At 43.6% G+C, this 23,767-nt stretch overlaps 2 protein-coding genes across 2 annotated transcripts in view; both read right to left on the bottom strand.

Annotated features, from left to right (window-relative positions):
• LOC146986556 (uncharacterized) overlaps positions 1-6,742 on the bottom strand; it is a 73,251-nt gene extending 66,509 nt beyond the window's left edge. The window contains exons 1-11 of the mRNA XM_085780284.1: positions 6,638-6,742; positions 5,121-5,209; positions 4,488-4,637; positions 4,061-4,275; positions 3,740-3,876; positions 3,504-3,597; positions 3,157-3,268; positions 2,475-2,701; positions 2,160-2,334; positions 1,916-2,046; positions 742-1,078 (exon numbers count right to left, since the gene is read on the bottom strand). Of these exons, the coding sequence (XP_085636410.1) occupies positions 761-1,078; positions 1,916-2,046; positions 2,160-2,334; positions 2,475-2,701; positions 3,157-3,268; positions 3,504-3,597; positions 3,740-3,876; positions 4,061-4,275; positions 4,488-4,637; positions 5,121-5,208 (1,647 nt within the window). The 5' untranslated portion in view covers position 5,209; positions 6,638-6,742 and the 3' untranslated portion in view covers positions 742-760. The remainder of the gene's footprint in view (positions 1-741; positions 1,079-1,915; positions 2,047-2,159; positions 2,335-2,474; positions 2,702-3,156; positions 3,269-3,503; positions 3,598-3,739; positions 3,877-4,060; positions 4,276-4,487; positions 4,638-5,120; positions 5,210-6,637) is intronic.
• The window catches only part of LOC146986534 (uncharacterized), a 1,046,957-nt gene that overhangs the window by 1,011,292 nt on the left and 11,898 nt on the right, over positions 1-23,767 (bottom strand). The gene's annotated exons all lie outside the window — the stretch shown is intronic.

The raw sequence follows: 23,767 nt of genomic DNA on the forward strand, positions 1-23,767 counted from the left end.
CACAGGAAACAGTATGGAACAATAAATGAACTTGAATCATCATTGCTGTATGACATCTGCATATCAAATGCTTTGTAAAACAAAAGCTCTTTGACATCAACAACATGAGGTCCTTCTGCAGTACACACAACTTTAAATGCATAAAAATGCTCATCCATACACACTGTACCAAGAACACATTCAACGGGTTCCACCCTTCCCCACTTCTCTGTGAAATACTGCCTTCTCTTAGTTTCAGAATTTAAGACACCAAAAGGATTTTCAATTTTTTCAAAGCACTGATCAATTTTACACTCAACCTCACTTTTGATAGGTTCCTGTAAAGATAGACACTGCTTCACAGATTCTTTTGCTTGATTATGGATATCATCAACAATCTCTTCCATTGAAGTAACCAAAGAGTTAATGATTGTTTTGCCTACACCTGCCACTTTAAGTTCAGCCACTGTTGCAGCACAGCTGTCTACAAGACTCTTATTAAGAAGGACTGGGGCAATGTTTGATGGAAAGTCATCAACAAAACTTTCGGCTAAATCTTCAGTTGAAGAGGGGCCTTCACCAGGATCATCACAAGGTTCATGTGCTTTAAGATGCTTTCGAAACCCAGAAAAAGTACCAAAGAAATTAGAACAACCAGGCTGACCACATTTCAGAGTGTCTTTCCTGAACAAAGTCCATGGATCAACTTAAAGTGCTTGATTAGTGAATTGGCATTTGCCTGAGGACCTTTGCAAATAAAACGAAACATCTCTGCATCAAATCAGTGCAGCATCCGAGCTCTCATCTCTTTGACCCTGGGATTCACCTTGGTGGTAGCAGCATCAATCTGGTAAACAGCGGTTTGCAAGAAGTGGTAGACATTGGCCAGATCCCTGTTGTACGAGGTAGCGAAGACGAAATGAGCTTTGAAAAGCTCGTCAAAAGAGGCAAGAGAATCTGGTGACTGACACGGGATTGCATGTTTGTCAATCACAATGAAATATTTGTGTACGGCGCTCCTCTTGGTCCCCACAGCCAGTAGATAGGGTTGACGGCTCTCTGTGATGCTGTCCAGATGCCCCTCAACACTGGTCCCAGTCTGTGACAAGAAAACTTAATTAGTCTTGCTATTAAAATTAATCTGTTGCAGTTTAAGGCCCCATCATCACCACCAGAATCACTTATTGCCACAAAATGCAAGATGAACCATTACATTTCCAGTCTTATATTTTTTATAAGGCCGGGACTCGATTAAAAAAATGAATCTAATTAATTAGAGGCTTTGTAATTAATAATCAAAATTAATCACATTTTAATCACATATAAATATTTGACCTGAGAACAGTGAGAATACAGATTAAATGGTCTTTCCTGCCACTACACAATGATGATTACTGTATTTAACTACTTAAATCAATCAATAGCATAAACTGATTTGTTGAACTCAGCCTGATGTAAGCATGAATAAAACTTGGTAGCCAATCACACAGGCAGCTCCATGTTGTCCCTGTGTGATGTTCAGGGACAGGTCAGGACAGTCTGAGGACAGAGAGCTCTGAGGTTGAAGTTTATAATAATGAAATGCACCGTGAGACAGTGGCAGGTCATTAGCTACGTCTTGACCACATGTCAGCTGTTCAGCTGCAGCAGAGGAAACTCCGCTGTTGTCAGCTCCACCGCCATGAGCGCCATTTTTTTTTTTTAAATTAAGCTTTTATTCTGCTAAATGTAAAAGAAATAAACATATTTGTATCAGCGTATCTGAGGCCGATGGTGATAGATCTGTGGGGAGCCAAATCAGATAAATATCACAGGGCACTCGCTGATTACAGATGAGCATGGTCATCACATGATTTCACAAGAGTATAGTTTTATGGTTTAATATTACAGACAGAACAGTGAGCCTTCTTAAACTTTAATTAAACTGTAACATTACCTTGATAAATTTCACAAGGTGTTCAATGGCTTGTCTGGCGGAGAGCTTTCCTGGTCTCTTGTTGCGGCCATGAGGTGATGGTGGCATGAGGTGTATAAGGAGCAAGATGGAGGACATCTCACTGTCCCATCCTGAAAATACAAGCAAATTCAGAAAGACATTTTTACTACAATGTTTATATTTTTTTGTTCCAAATCCATTTCCCTCTTCCATTATTATTATTATTTCTTTAATTCGAGTGTACCATCTTCCAGTTCTTCTGTTGTGGATTCAGCGTTATGAAGGAGATCTTCAAGGTCGCTTGTCTGGGTGAGGCCACGGCTTTGTTCAAGGACTTTCTGCCTGTAGTGAGTAGGCCACTTCTCCAGGAACTTTGCAGAGATGTCATCACCAAACATCAGACTGAAATCCTGCTCTATCTGCAGACAAGATGGAATACAGAAAACAACATGGCATACATTGTTAATAGGTACACCAGGGATGACCAGGGATGTGGTCTGTTTAAACTCATTTTTCATTTCAGCTCGATTTTAATGCAAGGCAGTTAAGAGTGATATACCAGTCCCGTGATGTCAAGAAATCTTGGAAAGGTGGTGAATATTTCAGAGGACTTCACTGGGTCATGAACCATTGCTTGGCGATGGGTGAAGGTCTGTCTCATCTTCTCCTTGATGATTGCTTCATCAGTTGTATGCTTCATCAGTGCGATGGCCTCACGACACTGGGTTTCTGTGGTTAGCTGGTTTTCCTTACTGAAGGGGGTTCTGTCACCAGAATCTGGACCACCTGTAACAGTGATCAGTAAACAGTGACATGTAACAGTGAAACCACACACTGATGCAATACTTTCTTTACTTCTCAAAAAAGTTGAGCCACTTTCACCCCTTACACAGATGACCACTCATCTTTTTGCTAAACACCCTGCGATGCCCACCACTGTAACAAAACAAGGACTATGCACATTAAAAATGAATTTAACATGTGAATGGGCTTTATGCACAGCTCCACTATTTCCTGAATCTAAGCCAGCTCCTTTATTTCCTGTCTTACATTATTGGACAAACTGATTAATCCAGGTATGTCTGACCTCACAACAATGATCAGGCACACCTGAATTCATCAGTTGGTCCAATAATGTAAGACAGGAAATAAAGGAATTGGCTGAAGTTCAGGAAGTAGTGGAGTGGTGCATAAAGCCCATTCTCATAAAAAAAAATCTAACTACACTCAAAATCATGTACCTGTCAGTGGCTGAGGGTTTCTTTTCTTTTGTCCTTCTGAGGCTTCTTTTTGAAGCGTTTTCACTCTCCATGCAAGAAATCCACTCCCATCTACTGGATTGTAATACTGCTCCTAAAAACCAAGAAAGTGTTTTATTTTTCCTCCTTAAAAAACTTAACACATGTCCTTGTCTGGAGAATTGCTAAAATCAAGATCAACCAGTCTAACATCTGCTGTGTTCAACTTGTTGAGGTTAGGAGAAAGGGTCAGCATACAGAAATGTTATTATTTAGTTGAAATCTCACTCGTTTTTTGATCAATACCAGAAGTAATGAGTAAAGAGGTTAGACTTGTTTTATGTACTTACATAGCCCAAAGTGCCCTGGGGATCGGCCAGGTATGGAAACAAGGCAGTGATGCCCTTTGCGTAGTCCTCTTTAACACGCCTTGAAGGACTTGTCCTACAGCACACACGCGCGCGCACACACACACACACACACACGAGATCCAATCAAAAGTAGTGCTATGCCGATGCCTTCAGCACTTGGTCTGCACCAAATAAAACCATAAATGTTAGGGTCGGATATTAATTACATAACATACCCATGTTCACTCGCCATGTGTGCAACCAATATCTTCACCATGTCACGTCTTCTGGAATCTGTTAGGCTTTTTTTCCGAGCATACTCTGCAAGGATCCTCTCTCCTCCAGGTTTCTCCCTCAGAATGTTTTCAATGTTCTAAGTGTGAGAGGAAAAAAAGGTGAGGGACACAGGGATTTGGTGCCCCATTACATTTACAGTGACAAAAATGTAAACCATGCCCCGTACTGCTCTGCAAATTTACTTGGCCATTTCCCCCCCTTACCCTTTTTATCAGAATCACCATCTTGATCTTGATCTCTCCATCTGCAAAGCTTACTACCTGAGCGAGACAAGTCACGTCGGCTCTGTTTCTTTGGGCAGGACTAGGCTGCAAAATGATGGTGTCATCAGAGTCCCCTTCATTATCTGCACCAGAGCTGAGAAAGGAGCTGTTGCTGCTGGCAATGGAGTGGCTTGTAGAGGGGCTCACTGAATCTAGCATGTTGACATAACAGGTGTGATAATAATAATATGTCATTAGCAAGAGGGGATCATCTGTAATAAGAATAATGTAAAAGATCACAATAGATTAGGATGGATCCACACACCAAGCTAGTTATTCCTCAGATTCTTAAGTGTCTGAAAAGGCATGTTTATTCAAAATGTGATGCAACGTGGATAAGTCTCTCTTTACTATGTTGCATTACAAGGTTAGCCAGGACTGCATGGATTACTGTATAAGACTCCCAAGTTAACAAGTGACTCACCCTCAAAATCTGAGCCCGTGGGCAAACAGACCTCAAGCACACCCAGGTCTGGTTTCGTTACAAGAAACGCAAACGCATCCTCGTCAACTTCAGTGTTCAAATCATCATAGACTTTTAAGTCCAAGGTAGGAATTTCAAATTTCTTGGAAACTGTGAAGACAAAACAATATTGCACAAGATTGACATTCTGTTGTGCCATTAATCTTATTTTTATTATAAAGGGTCATACATCTGTGTCACTTTAGATCTGAACCACTTAAAAACAACGATTTTATACTTTAGCAATAAAAAAATAAATATTCAAGATTGCAGACCTGCAAGCTCATAGCACAAGTGCCGCGCTATGAGCTTGTAGATCTGCCTTTAATTTTTTTTTTTAATCATGAAGATTTTTGCAAATTTTTGAATATACTTTTACAGCAAACATTTCTAACTCAAATCATTCTTTTTCGCAGGGTACACGAAACAACATTTAGAGATGGGGGTCCAAAATCAAATAAATATACTTCTAAGGGTCCTTGACAATAATAACAATAATAATAATAATAATAATAATAATAATAATAATAAATGTAAGACAGCATCACTAATTTAAACATGACACTCATAGGTTGTGCAATTTGTTTCACTCACCACACTCCAAAAATGATTTGAAGGTCAGTTGCCCTTCATAACAAATGTATTTCTGGCGGTCTCGGTATTTCACTCTTACAGCCTGCATCCTTTATGGGAAATAAAAAAAATAAGACAGTTACTAAGATAATATAGAGCACCACAATTCATGCATTGAATGCTACAATTAGCTTAAGTATTACAAAAGCCCTAGCTACAGGTAGGCTTGATACCACTCTGCATTTGCATCTAATTAAAACTCTTAAGTGTTTTGAAGCTACATGTGAAGCCAGATAAACAACTACTAACAGCAAATAAATACATTTTGTCAACATTTATCTTATCTCAACAATAATAGATGATGACTTTGGCTCACATAAAAGTGTTATATAGCTATAATTGGAAAATAGACAATGTATTGATAAATGGAAGACCAGAAGGCAACAAAAACAAAATATGGGACTTGTAATGTAAATCTATGTGCAGGCAGAGATCAGAGATGGTGTTTTAAATAACCATGCTAGCGTTTCACCAGCTCTCATCTCTGCCGGTCAGCCTCTCAAACTGCCGCCTCTCTCGAGTGCGGGCGCACCGCACGTAGACACACGTGAGAATTTCTTTTTTTTTTTTTTTTTTCCTGTGAGAGACTGTGGCGGGCCCAAACGAGGAAACACTGACGTGATTACATACACACACTGTCACACAGGCACCACTCAAATATGCTCGGAAAGCGGAAGATCCCGTGATTCAAATGATCTAGTCTTTTTCACAAACGGTTCAGAAATTAATTCATGTTTTTGAAAAAGCTGTCCGAACATGTCTTCGAGGATACGCTCCTTAACTGACTCAATTCAGAGTAAAATACACATGCTTGCTAACCAAACAGCAGGTGAAAACGGCCCACATTAAAAAAACACTATAGCTAACCAAAGAGCAATTAAAACGGTCGGTGTAAAGTTAAATGCCTCAATTCAGAGTAAAACACACGTGCTTTGCTAACGGTCCACATGTCGGGTAGCTAACGTAACAGAAGAACAATTAAAACGGTCGGTGTAAATGCCTCAATTCAGAGTAAAATACACGTGCTTGCGGTCCACACACAAAAACCCACTTAGTAACCGAAAAACAAGTCTGGTAAAACGTCATGACTAGTGAAACACACATGCTTGCTAACCGAACAGCAGAGAAAACAGTCCACACATACTAGACTGGTCCATAAAAAAAAAAATCAAACACACTTGCTAACCTAGGCACAACTCAATTCAGAGTAAACCTTCGATAAAATGGTCAGTAAAAATTAAGCTCAATAAAACACACACGTGGTAAATTAAGCTAACAAGAGTGAGGCTCGGTTTAAATTCACATTTAACATTATAGTTTGTGTTGAAACTAACGTTAGCATCGACATTTGCAGTGTGTGAGACCCACACACTCACCAGCTGCAATGTTACTCACAAATTACCTTTAAAGTAAGCCAACAAAAATTCTGCTGACATTTTATCTGAAATAAAATCGATTACAGTACTTTGCTGACTTACCTGGCTTACCGCCGTCCACCACTGCCGTTCACCTCGACCTTCCACTGCTGGGATAGAAAATGGCGGCAGAAACGAAACCTAAGAAAAATTAGTGGGCGTGTTCTTGAAATTACTCCAATAGGATTTACTCTATTTTTTTCCTCCTACTCTAGTGGCCATTGGAAATAATTACTATCCAAAATGAATAAAAAATACTCCTTTAGAGTAAAATAATGGTAACTCTGAGAAAATTACTCTCTCATTTTTCCTGTGTACCCTGTCGACACATGTAGGAGGGATCTGATTGGCTGCTGCAGGTCTGGAGGTGATCCAGACCAGAGCCGAGGGAAGCAGATTCCCCTGGATGAGGTTTGTCAGCAGCACGTTGACTGATGACGTCTGTGTGACATCAGACACAATCTCCCTGTTGTTTAAGTCCAGTGACAGTCGGCTTTCATCCAGGCCGTCAAAGATGAAGAGAAGTTTACAGACAGCCAGCTGCTCTGCTGTGACCTTCTGTAATGTTGGATGGAAAACATGGAGCAGCCTGAGAAGACTCAACCGCTGATCTCTGATCAGGTTCAGCTCCCTGAACGAAAAAGGAACCAGCAGACTGACATCTTGGTTCTCCAAGCCCTCGGCCCAGTCCAGAGTGAATTTCTGCACCGAGAAGGTTTTTCCAACGCCAGCGACGCCGTTGGTCAGAACCACTCTGATGGGTCTCTGTTGGACAGGTGAGACCGTGGAGACGTCCTCTCTCTGTTGGACAGGTGAGACCGTGGAGACGTCCTCTCTCTGTTGGACAGGTGAGACTGTAGAGACGTCCTCTCTCTGTTGGACAGGTGAGACCGTGGAGACGTCCTCTCTCTGTTGGACAGGTGAGACTGTAGAGACGTCCTCTCTCTGTTGGACAGGTGAGACCGTAGAGACGTCCTCTCTCTGTTGGACAGGTGAGACTGTAGAGACGTCCTCTCTCTGTTGGACAGGTAAGGTTTTAAAGATGTCGTTGCACTTGATTGGAGTGTCATGGAGGGTCTTCTTCTTGGATGTTGTCTCCAGCTGTCTCACCTCATGTTGGGTATTAACCTCTTCACTCTGTCCCTCTGTGATGTAGAGCTCAGTGTAGATCGTGTTGAGGAGGGTTCCACTTCCTGTTCCACTTCCTGTTGCCTCTGTTCCTTCAGTCACTCGTTCACATCTGCTCCTCAGACTGATCTTATGTTGATCTAAAACCTCCTGCAGACCACGATCTGCTGAGAGAGAAGAGACAGAGTCAGACTGAAGACAGAGAGTCTGACAATCTGATCAGATTATTTCATCAGCTACAGAAAAACTACAGACAACAAAGAGAAGGTTTGAATCATCATCTTAAATGTCAGTGCTGTGTGATGGAACAATGACTCTGGAGAAAACAACAGGTCCTGGTTTCACAAATGACCACATCAGCAGACAGATGTTCAGTCTCACTTTGTACACAGCTGCTCTGATTGGCTGTCTGCAACCCACCTCTGGTTCTGGGTCTTTGTCCACACTGGGGACAGGAGGGGGGTCCAGAAGAACCAGACTGGTCCCAGTCTGAGGTGAAGCACTGTCTGCAGAACCGGTGTCCACAGCTGGTGGAGACTGGATCCTTCAGGACGTCCTGACAGAGACCACAGACACCACTCTTCCTCCTGTCAAGACATTTCTGGATCAACAAAATGTCACAACAACATGTCCACATCTTCGCTCTGATTGGTTAACCTCCTCAAGGGGGCGGGGCTTTAGTAAGCAGAGGAGCAGAAAGAGAGAAAGTAGAGGAAGAGGAGTGTAGAGAGATGAGCTGAATGAAGACCTGGGGCCTGTACTATGAAGCAGGATTTGAGATTATTGAGGTAACTTCAGGGCTAACTCTGGGTTTTCCGTACTACGACGGTGGTTCACTTCTTACCGGGATACATCTCCACGGTAACTTGTGCTGAACGGCTAACCTGGTCCGGAGCAGGTTACGTTCCAGATTGAGATCACCAGGTAGAAAAATTCAGCCTCCTGACCAATCATTCTCTTGGAAAATGACATCACTGTAGTGGGACAGTGAGCGCACAACACAGTTCGATCAGCTGAGAGAGGTTTGCCAGTCCCTCCAATGAAAACTTACAATAAAACTTATGAAATTTGATTTACTTTGGAAGTACTTGTAGAAGAGGCAAATAAACATCTGAACGACCTCCAACAGAGGAATCTGAACATTACCAAAAGAAATCAGATGGAGTGGCATCTGTGCCAAAGTGAATGCTGTCAGGAAGACAAAGAGAACCGTGGTCAAGATAAAAGAAAAAGCAGTCTGCTGCCCTCGATCACGGGTTATCATCCATTGCATGGGAGGTGCAAGCCGTATCTAATATGGCTTGTGCGCTCCGGTGGGACACTCGGGCCATTGCTGCGCACACAAAACAGCTGGTCAGTGCCGTGTCTGGCCTAACAATGGCCATAAACACACTAGCGAGAGGAGTTGAAGCCGGGGTGCAGGCAGTGTCCGGTTCTTCCATCGAGGCCAGAGCTGAGGGACTGGAGCAGACAGGAGCAGGAGAGGGACGAGTGCGCACACTGCGTAAAAGAAAAAGTGCAATGAACTATGTGTGTGGCGCAAAAAAAACAAAATAGAGGCACACATCGATGTTCTATTGGCAACAGTGGTTGTTAATGTTTCTTTTGGATTTCAGATTTCTTTATGTTTATTTTTGAAATATATGTTTAATCACGTTCTCCATGCTTAAAATCAGATTTTCTTGTTTTTGAATGAAAATAAAACAAATACACACCACAAACAGCTCACATGAGGTTACTTAGAATCAAAGCGGCACAAGTCTGTATTCCTGCAGCATTGCCATGTTGCACCACATGAAGCTCATTGTCCTCAGCCTCAACTTCAGCGACATCCTGCTCCAACCCGTGCATGCAATGTTGTGGAAAATGCAACAGACCACTATGATTTGAGCCACTTTCCTGGGGCTGTATCGTAGCGCTCCTCCTGTGCGGTCCAAACACCGGAACCGGCTTTTCAGCACCCCAAAAGTGCGCTCCACAATGTTCCGTGTGTGTATATGAGCCCTATTGTATTGATTCTCTCCCGGAGTAGTAGGGTTGAGTATCCGAGTCAGGAGGAAGGGATGAAGGGGATATGCACTTTTGGAACATATGAAATGCATTGTTTAACACTAGAACCGCCAACATTCCATGTACTCCTAGAACCGCCAAGAGGTCATTTTGACCTCCATTCATTCTAATGCAAAAATGGTAAATGGACTGCATTTATATAGCCATATATATTATATAAGCAGCCAGACACACAGCGCAAAACACTTTATAGTAATGCTTCACATTCATATACATACACATACTTTACAAAAAATAACAATAGTCGTTGCTAGGCAACCAATATAGACGACTCTTTATTTTTCTATTTTTCGAACAATGTGTGTATATAAAAATTTTCAAAATTGTTAGAAATTTCAGAATTCATGTCACTTTCTCATGAGAGCAAGGGACTGTCATTGTTATGTTCAATGTTTATGAGTAATGTTCATTTGTTATCTGTTTGACACCTGTTTTAACTGTTTGACAGCTTTTTAATATCTGAACTCGTGTTGTGTTGTGGGATGAGGTCAAAATGACTAACTAACTAAATAACTAACTGTCAAACTAACTAACTGACAAACTGAGTGACTAAATTGACATTCTTTAGCCCAGGTTGCAATGATTGGAAAATCATTTTTATAAACTTTTATATACACACACTGTTCGAAAAATAGAAAAATAAAGAGTCGTCGATATTGGTTGCCTAGCAACGACTATTGTTATTTTTGGTAAAGTATGTGTATGTATATGAATGTGAAGCATTACCATAAAGTGTTTTGAACTGTGTGTCTGGCTGGCTATTTAATGTATATGGCTGTGTAAATGCAGTACATTTAGCATTTTTGCATTAGAATGAATGGAGGTCAAAATGACCTCTTGGCGGTTCTAGGTAAAATCACTCTTTTTTTCGTTATCTTTTATACTAGAATCGTGAAAACGCATAAGATGATGTAGAACACACTTTTAGGAAAAGTCACCGACTGGGAGACATAGGGTTTTTACGCAAACAGAGTTACGTGCATTTTAAGAAGCAAGAGAGGTCAAAATGACCTCACGGCGGTTCTAGTGTTAATTTATTCAATGAGAGAAATGATTTATGTAGCATAGAGTATATAAAACTACTCACCCAACAGCCAGCCATCACCATACTCGCCATCTCCCAACTTTGAAAATATATTGCTATTTCTCATGATAAATGAGTTGTGCACCGACCCAGGATATTTTGCCACAACAATAATAATGACTCCTCTGGAGTCACAAATGGCTTGCACGTTTAATGAGTGGCGGTGTTTGCGATTCCTGTACACATGCTCAGTGGTAGAGGGGGGAACAATTTGCACGTTAGTACAATCAACCGCTCCGATTACTCTTGGGAAGTCAGCAACCGCATAAAACCCTTGTTTGGTTTCATTCAGTGCTTCCCGCGTGGATGGAAATGTTATGTACCGGCCCATTCTGCGTATCATAGCATTTAACACTTCTGAGAGCATACCTGACAAACTGCTTTGAGAGACCCCAGCAGAAATGGCAACCGTGTGCTGGAATGAACCAGACGCAAAGAAATGGAGAGCTGCCAGAAGTTTGGTCATGGCCGGTATTGCGTGACTCCTCCTCGTTGTTGGCTCCAGATCAACGTTTAAAGCATTCATAATCACTGCAATTACCTCCAGGTTTGATAAATCATAATGCGTGTGCTAATATTTCTTATCTGCATTTTCTCCTTCCAGTATTTTGATCACTTTGGCAGAAACGCCCCATATTCCATATTCATTAAGGCCAAGGTGCTAAATGGACAGCATGCCATTTTGCTCACTTCAAAGACGCAGTCCTCAGAAGATCGGCTTGCACATTTTTTTGCGGGTGACATCAAGTTAGCACACGTTTTTATACAAGCAAACCTTTAGTAGATCAGGCCCAGTGTATGTGCAATATTCACACACCTAACTCTCTGCATCACATACATACATATGCACTGGGGGGTGAAAGCGGCGAAGGCGTGGGATGGGGGTGTAGGGGCATGTGGTGCATATGTGCATGTGTGTGAGTGTCCATGGATGCGTGTGTGTAAATAAGCCTGGAGAGTTATAAGCCTGGAGAGTTGCTTCATCTAGCCTCACAATCAGTGCCTCAGTTCACAGGGTGTCATCGCGAAAACACAGCAGGTTGCTTTGGAGACGTCCTTGATCTGGGGCCTGTTGTTCGAAACCTAGATAAGGGATTAAGCCAGGATATGTTGGTTATCCTGTTTGAATTTAGCCTCAACTTGGTTGTTCGAAAGCTGGATACCTTTATCCTGGTCAAGTTACTATGGTGATTTATTCTCTGCAGCTAGCCTGCTCCAGACCAGGCTAACAGCCAGGCTAAGTTGATTCTGTCGTCTTTATCTGTGAAGTCAGCAGTCACTCTGATCAGAAATCAATGTTTTATACAGTTATTCCATGTTATGTACCCTACATATTGGCCTGATTTCTAAACAAACTAAATACATTTACAATAATCAAATAACATGAAACATTTACAATATTTATTAGGTTTTTTTTCTTTTCTTTTTTTCATAATTAGGGCTATTCATTTGCTTCTCACACTGAATCATTGCATCTGCGAGCGCTGCCTGCTTCTTCAAATGCAGGGCATAAAGATGTCTGACGGTTTGTGAAATCTGTAGCACAGAATTGTGCACACTGTTCTTGAGACAATACAAACTATTTTCGATATCTGTGACCCATCTATGATATTTTCTATGACCACTAGTAAAAAAAAAAAAAAGCAAAATTAGCAATAGATTTATTTTTATTATTATAAAATATGTTACAAAATACAGTATATTGGCCGAATATTGGTTGAGGGAAGAAAACAAGAATACAATTGTTTGAGCAGGCACCTTCCAAATAATTTATACACCTCATTTGAACATTGTTATCGGCAATTTATTGAAGCATCAGACTGCATAATGTTCTTATATTTAATTAATTTTCACCTGTTGCACTTTTGGCCACTTGTATTTGTGCTGTATGAACTTTACTTTAGATGATAAGAGATGAGTGCAATGTATCAACTTCCACTGCTCATCATTAAGGCAAAGTGCACAGCTGTTAATTTGTGAAAGGAACTTAAATTGTGATTATAATTTTGGATTAGGCTACTTCCACATTCAATCAGTCCGCAGTTGTCCGCTGCACTCTCTCTGAGCTTTACGACAGCGGTGGTGCTTTTTTTTTTTTTTTTCTAAGAGGTGTGTCACCTTACGTCAAGATCCGTTGTTGATTGGAGGAAAGTGGCCACACCTGTCCACTCATCGGTGAATCTGTGATCAATCTCTGTGGTCTACTGACGAGAGAATAAATTACACCTGGCTTGACAAAGCCACCCCTCCTCAGCCTGGCTCGGCGTTCCAACAACCAATTAAGCCAGGATGGATTTATGAGACTTTGTCCAACCTGGCTTTTCCACTTATCCTGGATATCTTTATTCTACTTTCGAACAACGGGCCCCAGGTCCCGGACAGAGTCAACAATCAACAGGTGTTCATGAAGAAGGGAGGGAGGAATAGGAGTAGAGAGCGTCCCACTGCAGCGATCTCATTGGGGAGTTGTTCCAGCACCGGCCTTGGCCGAGCCCGGAATGCAGATTAGATTATGATTGTTTGGGTTAGGGCGAGTAGTCGCATTTCAATAGACTCAACTTACTCTGTTTGTCCATTCTGGTCTTCAAATTGATCCATTTGCCTTTGCAAAGCCGAAAGCTTCTCCAAGATGTTTTCCATGTTGCGGTTTATGACCACAGTCTGAGCGCTAACAGCTCTGCTCACTCCATCAATCATGTCGGGCAGCTTCATGGGCCTTTGGACTGCTGTCACCGCCTTCCAAATTTTCCGATACGTCAGGGCAATGCATAATCGAATCAGCAGATAGCCTGTTATCATGGGTCCGAATATGTAGATATCCTCAATGTCCTCAACGGAAAGAATCGCCAGGCACACGACCCTCCACTTCTCCCACAAGTCCATCGTGTAACCAGCAGCGAACGCTCCGTCAGACAGGTTCCCCCGAACCCGAGCTTCTCGTTTTCTGTCAATTGCTTTGAGAGACCAGTTGACCAATTCCATGATTTTAAATTTGGAGAGCAATGCGGAGAGAGGCTCCCAAAGTTTGAGACTAGACAGGATGAGACGTGAGAAGTAAAGCAGGAAAGATAAGGGAGAGGGGAGAGAGGGTCCACCTTGTTGAGAGCAGGAAGAGAGCAGGAAGGTGGTTCAGACCTTCACCTCAGTTTACAGTAGAAACTGTCTCTTACCATGAAGGTCCAGGTCCAGGTCTTAACCGCCAAGGTTGTCCCATGGACCAGTCACTCTTCATGGGCAGACAGATTGATCCTGTAGACTCTGCTCTCAGTCTGTGGTTCTGACCTCTGCAAACACAAACATGTTTTTTTTTCACATTGATCACTGATCAATACTCTGAGTCATTGTTCATGGTAAGTTATGATTTTCTTGAGTGTTACCAAATACGTGACTGATATTTGGAAATCAATCAGTCCACCTTATATGTCAGTATTAACATTTGTTTGAGCTCTCTAAACTTGAGACACTTTAGTGATGATCAGATCTTCAAGTTCTTCAGTCCGTCTCTATGTTTCAGTGAGTTATGTGAACTGTGAATATTTGATTTCTTCCTGAATAAAAGTTTCAGAGTGTTGATCGATGGCTGCAGCTGATCCATATCTACCACTGTCACTGACATGACAGCAATAAAGTTCACAGTGTAGAACAAACAACTGAATAATTAAGTTCAGGAGAGACGGTCCTAGTTCTCAGGGTTTATCACAGCAGGTTTCTGATATTTGGTCAAGACTAAATATTTGCTCTGTCCTGCTCTTCCTCCACACCGTCTGTCTTTTTCTGGACTCCACTGATTCCTACTGAAGAAGCTTTTCTTTAGAAACACAGCAGCACAGAGACGTAGAGTTACATTTACAAGGAGGTTCAGTGATTCCCTCCAACAGCTGCTCAGGTCTCTTACTTTGGGTCTGATGGTCCAGGTCTAGGTCCAGTTTCAGGACTGAATTCTGGAAGATGTCCCATGGACCGGTCACTCCTCACAGACCAGCAGGTGGGTCCAGGTACAGGTCCAGGTCCAGGTCCAGGACTGAATTCTGGAAGATATCCCATGGACCGGTCACTCCTCACAGACCAGCAACTGGGTCCTGGTCCAGTTTCAAGACTGAATTTTGGAAGATGTCCCATGGACCGGTCACTCCTCACAGACCAGCAGGTGGGTCCAGGTCCAGGCCCAGAACTGAATTCTGGAAGATGTCCCATGGACCGATCACTCCTCACAGACCAGCAACTGGGTCCTGGTCCAGTTTCAGGACTGAATTCTGGAAGATGTCCCATGGACCGGTCACTCCTCACAGACCAGCAACTGGGTCCAGGTCCAGGTCCAGGTCCAGGTCCAGGTCCAGGTCTGAACCACCAAGGTTCTCCTTTGGACCAGTCACTCTTCATGGACTGACAGATGGATCCTGGAGACTCTGCTCTCAGTCTGTGGTTCTGACCTCTGCAAACACAAACATGTTTTTATTCACATCACATTGATCACTGACCAGTTCTCTGATCACAGATGCATTGTGGGAAGTCTACAGTGAAGTCAGCGTCCAGCACCACACACTGTAGTGAAGGATGGATTGTCAGAATTACATTTTTAAAATCAAACACATAGTACAATACAGCAGACATGTGCACAGTGCGCACACATAGTGACACTGTAGGACACAACACCACAACAGACCAACACATGAAACGACCTCCTGTGTAGCCTCCATCTGTGTGGAGCCCAAAGCCACACACTGTCTCCATTTGGGTGGCAGTTTAGCTCCGACTGTGGGATCAAACCACGGCCCACTGCTCTGTCTCCAGATCCCAGAGCAGCTGGAGACCAGATCAAAAGATCACAGAGAACTACCAGCTGACCTGACGACAGCCGTGTAGAATGTGAGACTGAAATGTGAACAACAGGTCACTTTGCCTTTCTGAGGTCGATCTGCTGTTGTTGTTCTTGTGGAGCAGATGTGTTTGATCATAAAATGTTGCAGTTTTCCACCTCCACTATTGTTTTATTCTTCCTCCATGATGTCCTGTCAGCTTCAGGACGCGCTGACTGACTGCTGACTCATGGTTTGTGCTGGCGGGTCTGACTAATGTTGACAAAATGCTGATTTGAAAGTCTAGATTTTGTCCATTGTTCTATTTTGACATTCATGGGATACGATGAGGATCGATGCATGCTGGCTGCCTGATATTCTTAATTTGCATGTTTGGTATTGAAGTAATTCAAAAGTAACTAAACATAATCCAATATGTCACTTTAATTATGTGATTACATTATTTTAACATGTCATTTGTAATTATACTGGATTACATTTTTATGGTAACTCTCCCAACCCTGCACACAGGTCTGTATCTGGTTTCTTACTGTGACTCTGAAGGTCCAGGTCCAGGTCCAGGTCCAGGTCCAGGTCCAGGTCCAGGTCCAGGTCCAGGTCCAGGACTGAAGAGTGGAAGTTTTCCTCTGGACCGGTCACTCTTCAGAGACTTTGATCTGTCCTCCTGTTTCTCCACTTTACCACTCATCTTCAGGACTTCAGTCAGTCTGAGAGGGAAACCAGTAACACACACACACACACACACACACACACACACACACACACAATCAAGACACACCAAAATCCACAGAGGACAAACTATAATCACTTCCTTGTTTGATCCAGTCGTTGACCTCCACCACTCATAGACTTTGACTGTAGATATAAACACGTAGAAGCCTCTGATGCTGCCGCCTGTAAGACAGTCAGACACCCACCCTGAAATGTTGTCTAAGTTTTCTCTAGACTGAATGTCACCATTCTCTGCCTTTTTGATTATCTGTAAACTAATCAACCACCTAGGCTCAAACCTCATCATTTGGGAACTGTTTCTCATCACTCTAAAATGTAACACCTTCTGTTTACTTGATTCACTCTGTTGGTCTCAGTGCGAGAAGTGAAAGGATCTAGGTGACTTATTGTCAAGACCCCTGATGATCAAAGGTCTCCAGATGCGAATGGTGTCTCTATGCAAAGTCCCAATTGTTATGTGAATTAGAAGTGTTTCTGTTCTGGTTGGGTATTTAAGGGAAAGAGCAAGAACCTCACTTCGAGTTGATCTGCTTACCAGAGCTCCCACACATCGAGTGTGTTGCATTATCTGTTTCTTAAGTATTGTTACTATTTGCTATAGTTTGTTCATTTTGTACATCACAATAAACTGGAATGTTAACCCTTCATTTCTGATATTGCCTTATTGAGACTTTGTTCTAAATAATTAAGAATCTGTTATTGGATATTTATTTGGTCTTTAGTTATATGGTAAGTTTCATTTGGTAACATTCATACCCTTAACCTCTGAGTTGAATAGAAAAGATTGAGTATCATGTCCTTTAACCATTGAGTTATATTTTATGACCTCTGAATATCTCAACCTAGGTGTCTGGGCTGTTCTTCTATGTTAAGAAGGTCACTGAATAGTTTAAGTCTATATCTGCCATCCCTGAACTAAGTTAGTCTAAAAAGATCTTAGTTATATGGTAAGTTTCACTGGACACTATTCACACCCTTAACCTCTGAGTTGGACAGACAAGATTGAGTATCATGTTCTTATACCTCTGAATACTTCAACCCAGGCATCAAGGCTATTCTTCTATGTTAAGAAGGTCACTGAGTGGTTTTAATAATCCATCACTGAACTAAGATTGATTCCTGTTTTCTTAACAATAGAATTGATTCTTAAAGTGTTTATATTTTAAATGATTGATTAACTTTTAATTCCACCAATATTTAAGAGTAAAGTTATTTTTAAATGGAGTCAGATTAAACGAGTATTTACTTTACTTTATTTTTAAAACCTCATCTTAACACCGGAAAGACAAGACACGTATTGGGGAGATATTGTTAAATATTGATGAATATTTCCTCCCCTACACGCCCAAGATACAGACTTGTAATTCACTGTATGTAGGTTTAGACCAGCGCTCTTAGCGACGCCTGCAGCTTGTGCAGAACGCTGCTGCTCGTCTTTTGACAGACACAAAAAAATGGGAGCACATAACCCCAGTTCTGGCCTCTGTCTGTCTGTCTTTTCTTCCCTCCACAGTCCACACAGGCAAACTGACTCACACTCTGACACAACAACAACAACAATAATAGCAATAATAATAATAATAATAACAATAAAGTTGTGTTGACACTCACTCGTCTCAGACTTCAGTTTCTCTCCTTCTGCTCCGTTCACTCTAAAATGTCATCTGAACACCTTTACCTTTAATCTCCTCCCTCTGCTCTGCAGTTACAATCATTTATTGTTCAGTTTAAAGTTCATCTCATTGACTTTAAACTGATAGAGTTGTTGACCTCCACCACTCATAGTACTTTGACTTTAGATATGAACACGTAGAAGCTGCCTCTGACGCTGCTGTCCATTGGAACGATGCTGCAACGTGGCCACCATCTTGGGCAGGGGGAAGCCGTGTCTACTTACTGCATTAGTCTACAGAGGCAGAGGTCTATCAACCATTAAAATCACCTTATACCATGGTCTGGGTGAATCCTCGATTCTGATTGGCTGCTGGGTGTCCATTAAAAAGTGATAATGGACACCCATAAAGATGTTCCGGTAAAATTGCCTGATTACGTTCTAAATATTACTGCGCTGGCTCAAACGCTTGTTGGTAACCACGGCAACGGACACTCGGACCAAAACAACTTTTTTTCAGCGCATCACGGCACTGGAGTCTGTAAACACACAAGCGGTAAGAAGTGCACTGGACCTCTGAAAAACTTTGTGTCACGTAACATTTAAGCCGTCACCTCACCTCCCTTTACTGATCAACTATCAGGCTGTGGCAGAGTCACTGGCTGTACGCTGCGGTCACAGCGGGTCCCTCTTTTTTTTTTTCTTTTATCGCCGACGAGTGTTATTAAAATAGTCCGCTCGGCTCAGCCGCTTAAAGACGTATGGTTTTAACGGTAAAAACAACATTTTAACGGTAAAAACAACATTATATTACAAGTAATTGATTTAATATGTATTTATCTCGTAAGTGACCATGGTATAAGCGGGATAATGCCCTTCGAGGTGTCCGATTATCAGAGATTAATGGACTTCGCTGAAGCAAGCGTCCTCCACTTCGCGTCGGACGGTTCACACCTCCGCGTCGTCCATTAATTTCTGATAATGGACACCTCGTCGGGCATTATCCCTTACATAACTCACTGAATATTTAACCAATTTTCAAGACGTTTGGTTATAAATGTCAGACATATACAGTATTTATGATACATCATAGATTGATATTTTTTTATATATTTATCATACATACACTTACATACTCAGACACACACCCACATGCATACATAGACTGAAATTTGTTCTACAAGGGTCTGACCGGGTCTGACTGCTTGTCAGACGTATATGTCTATGGTCAGAACCCCCAGACCAAGATGGCGGCCATGTTGACGTGCCTGACAAACCTGAATGCAGCATCTACGTGAATATATCTATGACTTTGACATTAAATCCATGTTTATCCAGTCACCGTGACCTTTGACCTTTGATGTTTGTTCTGAGTTTGAAGAAGTTGTGTGGAGGTGAATCTGAGACAATGTGCTGACGTATGTACGGACTACGTCTGACTCTTCTTCCCTCCACAGTCCACACAGACACACTGACTGTCACACTCTGACACAACAACAACCCAATAATAATAATAATAATAATAATGTTGTGTTGACACTCACCCGTCTCAGACTTCAGTTTTTCTCCTTCTGCTCCGTTCACTCTAAAATGGCGTCTGAACACCTTTACCTTCACCTCCTCCCTCTGCTCTGCAGTTACAATCATTTATTGTTCAGTTTAAAGTTCATCCCATGGACTTTAAACAAAATTGAACAATAAATTATAATGAGGAAGTGACTTTTTACAGTAGAGTGGCGCCACCTGCTGGGTAACTCCTGGTATTACACCTGTATGGACAGGTGAACTCTGACACCATGAATAAACAGTGAGCTGAGATCCAGCTGTGGTAGAAGAGCTGCTGAGAGATTTAAAGACACTCCACTACAAGTTACAGCTCAGCCTGTTCTCTGTCTTATTCATCACACATGTTGTCATCGACTAATTTGTGTCTCAGTGTTGTAACTTAACTCGCCCCGGTCTGGCAACACGACCATATATGGAAAACACAACCACAACTAAATGTAAGTCCACACAGAAACCAGGAGGATACAAGGAGAATCATGATGAACTCCTTATAGAAATGCACTCATTGACATAATGTGTTCCCTAGCCCCTTACCCTAACCTTAACCATTACTCTGAACCTGATTTAAACGTAATTATAACCTGAAGTCTTAACCCTCAAACAGCCCTTGGAAAAAGTGAGGACCGGCCAAAATGTCCTCATTCACAAAAATGTCCTCACTCTGTTGGTTAAAAACTCTCGACGGTCCTCACAACGTACTAAATACAAGAACACACACACACACACACACACAGATCTTACAGGTGTTTTTCTGTGGGGAACAGAAGCTGATTGTGCTGAGTTCATCTCTGACTCTGGGATTAGAAAGAATAAATTATCATGTGTAACAAGTGGGCGTGTCACTGGTGGCCAATCACATTATCAGCATTATTTTCATCTCTCTCTCTGATTGGTTCAGGACGGCTACTTGCCTACAGTGGACCTGATGTGTTCAGAGGAGGAGGAGGAGGAGGAGGAGGAGGAGGGGGAGGAAGAAGAGGAGCAGGAGGAGGAATAGGAGAGAGGGGGGGGGGAGGAGTAGGAGGAGGAGGAGGTGGAGGAGGAGTTGGAGGAAGTTGGAGGAGGGGGAGGAGGAGGAGTTGGAGGAGGAATAGGAGGGAGGAGGAAGAGAAGGAGGAGGAGGGGGAGGAAGAAGAGGAGCAGGAGGAGGAATAGGAGAGAGGGGGAGGAGGAGTAGGAGGAGGAGGAGGTGGAGGAGGAGGAGGAGCAGCAGAAGAAGAAGATCTGCCTGAAGCTCGACATCTCAGGGACTTCAGAGCCTGGACGGCCCACAGATTCTCTCAAGGACCCGGACCTCCTTCTGATGCCCCTCTCAAGGACCTGGACCTCCTTCCGATGCCCCTCTCAAGGACCTGGACCTCCTCCGATGCCCCTCTCAAGGACCTGGACCTCCTTCTGATGCCCCTCTCAAGGACCTTGACCTCCTCCCGATGCCCCTCTCAAGGACCTGGACCTCCTCCTGATGCCCCTCTCAAGGACCTGGACCTCCTCCTGATGCTCCTATCAAGGACCCGGACCTCCTCCTGATGCCCCTCTCAAGGACCCGGACCTCCTCCTGATGCCCCTCTCAAGGACCTTGACCTCCTTCTGATGCCCCTCTCAAGGACCTGGACCTCCTTCTGATGCCCCTCTGAAGGACCTGGACCTCCTCCTGATGCCCCTCTCAAGGACCCGGACCTCCTCCTGATGCCCCTCTCAAGGATCTGGACCTCCTTCTGATGCCCCTCTCAAGGACCTGGACCTCCTTCTGATGCCCCTCTCAAGGACCCGGACCTCCTCCTGATGCCCCTCTCAAGGATCTGGACCTCCTCCTGATGCCCCTCTCAAGGACCTGGACCCCCCTCTGATGCCCCTCTCAAGGACCTGGACCCCCTCCTGATGCCCCTCTCAAGGACCTGGACCTCCTCCTGATGCCCCTCTCAAGGACCCGGACCTCCTCCTGATGCCCCTCTCAAGGACCTGGACCCCCCTCTGATGCCCCTCTCAAGGACCTGGACCCCCCTCTGATGCCCCTCTCAAGGACCTGGACCCCCTCCTGATGCCCCTCTCAAGGACCCGGACCTCCTCCTGATGCCCCTCTCAAGGACCTGGACCTCCTTCTGATGCCCCTCTCAAGGACCTGGACCCCCTCCTGATGCCCCTCTCAAGGACCTGGACCTCCTCCTGATGCCCCTCTCAAGGACCCGGACCTCCTCCTGATGCCCCTCTCAAGGACCTGGACCTCCTTCTGCCTCATGTTAAACCACAGTTTCTCATGGTGGAGTGAAGCTGGACAGAGATTTATAACTGGACCAACACATCAACTCTGTCGTCAAAACCAGTTTTTATCGTCTGAGGCTTCGATCCAAGATAAAAGACTCTGTTCTGTCTCTGAGAGATTTAGAGATTCATGCTTTTAGTTCTACACGTTTGGACTCCTCCTCCTCCTCCTGTTCCTCCTCCTCCTCCTCCTCCTCCTCTTCCTCTTCCTCCTCCTCCTGTTTCTCTTCCTCCTCCTCCACCTCTTCCTCTTCCTCCTGTTTCTCTTCCTCCTCCTCTTCCACCTCCTCTTCCTCTTCCTCCTCCTGTTCCTCCTCTTCCACCTCCTCTTCCTTCTTGTCCTCCCTTCTCCTCCTCTTCTTCCTCCCCCTCTTCCTCCTCCTCCACTTTTTCTTCATCCTCTTCCTCCTCCAACTTCCTCCTTCTCCTCCTTCTCTTCCTCCTGCTCCTCCTCTTCCTCCTCTTCTTCCTCTTCCCCTCCTCCTCCTCTTCCTATTCTGCCTTCTCCTCTTCCACCTCCTCCTTCTCTTCCTCCTCCTCCGTCTCCTCCTCTTCCTCCCCCTCCACCTCCACCTTTTCCACTTTCTCCTCCTCCTCTTCCTCCCTCTCTTCTTCCTCTTCTTTCTCCTCCTCTTCCTCCTTCTCCTGTTCCTCCCTCCTCTTCCTCATTCTCCTCCTCCTCCTCTTCCTCCTTCTCTACCTCCACTTCCTTCCCCTTCTCCTCTCTCCTCTTCCTCCTCCCTCCTCTTCCTCCTCCTCCTTCCTCCTCTTCATATTCCTCCTCATCCTCTTCTTTCTCCTCCTCCGTCTCCTCCTCTTCCTCCCCCTCCACCTATTCCACTTTCTCCTCCTCCTCTTCCTCCATCTCTTCTTCCTCTTCCTCCTCCTCCACCCCCTCCTCCGCTTCATTTTCCTCCTCTTCCTTCTCCTCTTCTCCTCAACCTCCTCCTCCTCTAAGACTCTCCCTCTCTCTTTCTCCCCTCCTCCTCCTCTATCCCCCCACTCTTCCTCTCTCTCCTCTCTCCTTCCTTTACTGTAGTGAAGTTGTATTTTGATGATGTTTTATTGTCCAATCACGTCCCATCGTTTGTAGCTCATTAACAGCGTCACATGTAAACGACACTAATAACCATTAAACATTAATTATCTAGATCTAATAACTCTTAGACCAGATTGACACAGTGAAGTCAGTGATGTGTAAAAAGCTGCTGTAACTCTGATCGACCACCAGGTGTCGCTGTGTTCACATGTCTGAAGCTTCGTCAGGTTTTGTGAATGAGTTTGTGTCCTGGTTTAATAACTCGTGACTCTTCAGGCTGCGTTCAAGGAAACCGGTTTTTCTCAGACTCCAGTGAAGTGGATCTTCTCCTCCGTCTGTTTCAGTGCACGTTGGTGACGGTGAGGACGACTCACGTCACGTTCAGGTGAGTCAGGTGATCTGACGCTGCTCGTCTCCTGACGTCGGATCAGACCATAGACTGTAAAAAAAAATGGACGTAGACTTCCGGTCTGAAAAGTGAAGCCTATGCGGAAGTGACTTTACGTGCAATCCCAGCCGCATCCTGCAGGGGGTGGCTGCAGAAAGCCCTGGTTCCAATCCACTCCCATTCATTTTCAATCATGAAATACTCGCTCAATAATTTTTTTTCTCAACTGATAACGGTCTAAACAGCTAAAGTTCATCATCCTTAAATATGACCTGGTGGTCCTTCTGAAAAAAAATCTATAATTATTTAGATATTAGTCCTTCCTGGTTGGTATAACTGACCAATCACCTTCCAGCACGGAATATGATTGACAGCCTGATGACTGAGACGTCACAGGTCAGACACAGTGGATCAGACACCGAGGATTAACACCGGAGGGGACCTCCCGTCGTTTGCGTATTGTGTTCAGTCAGTTTTAATTTAATTTCTGATATTTTG

The sequence above is a fragment of the Trachurus japonicus genome, chromosome 6 (assembly GCF_045865225.1).
Source record: "Trachurus japonicus isolate A0001 chromosome 6, Traja_1.0".
Taxonomy (NCBI): Eukaryota; Metazoa; Chordata; class Actinopteri; order Carangiformes; family Carangidae; genus Trachurus; species Trachurus japonicus.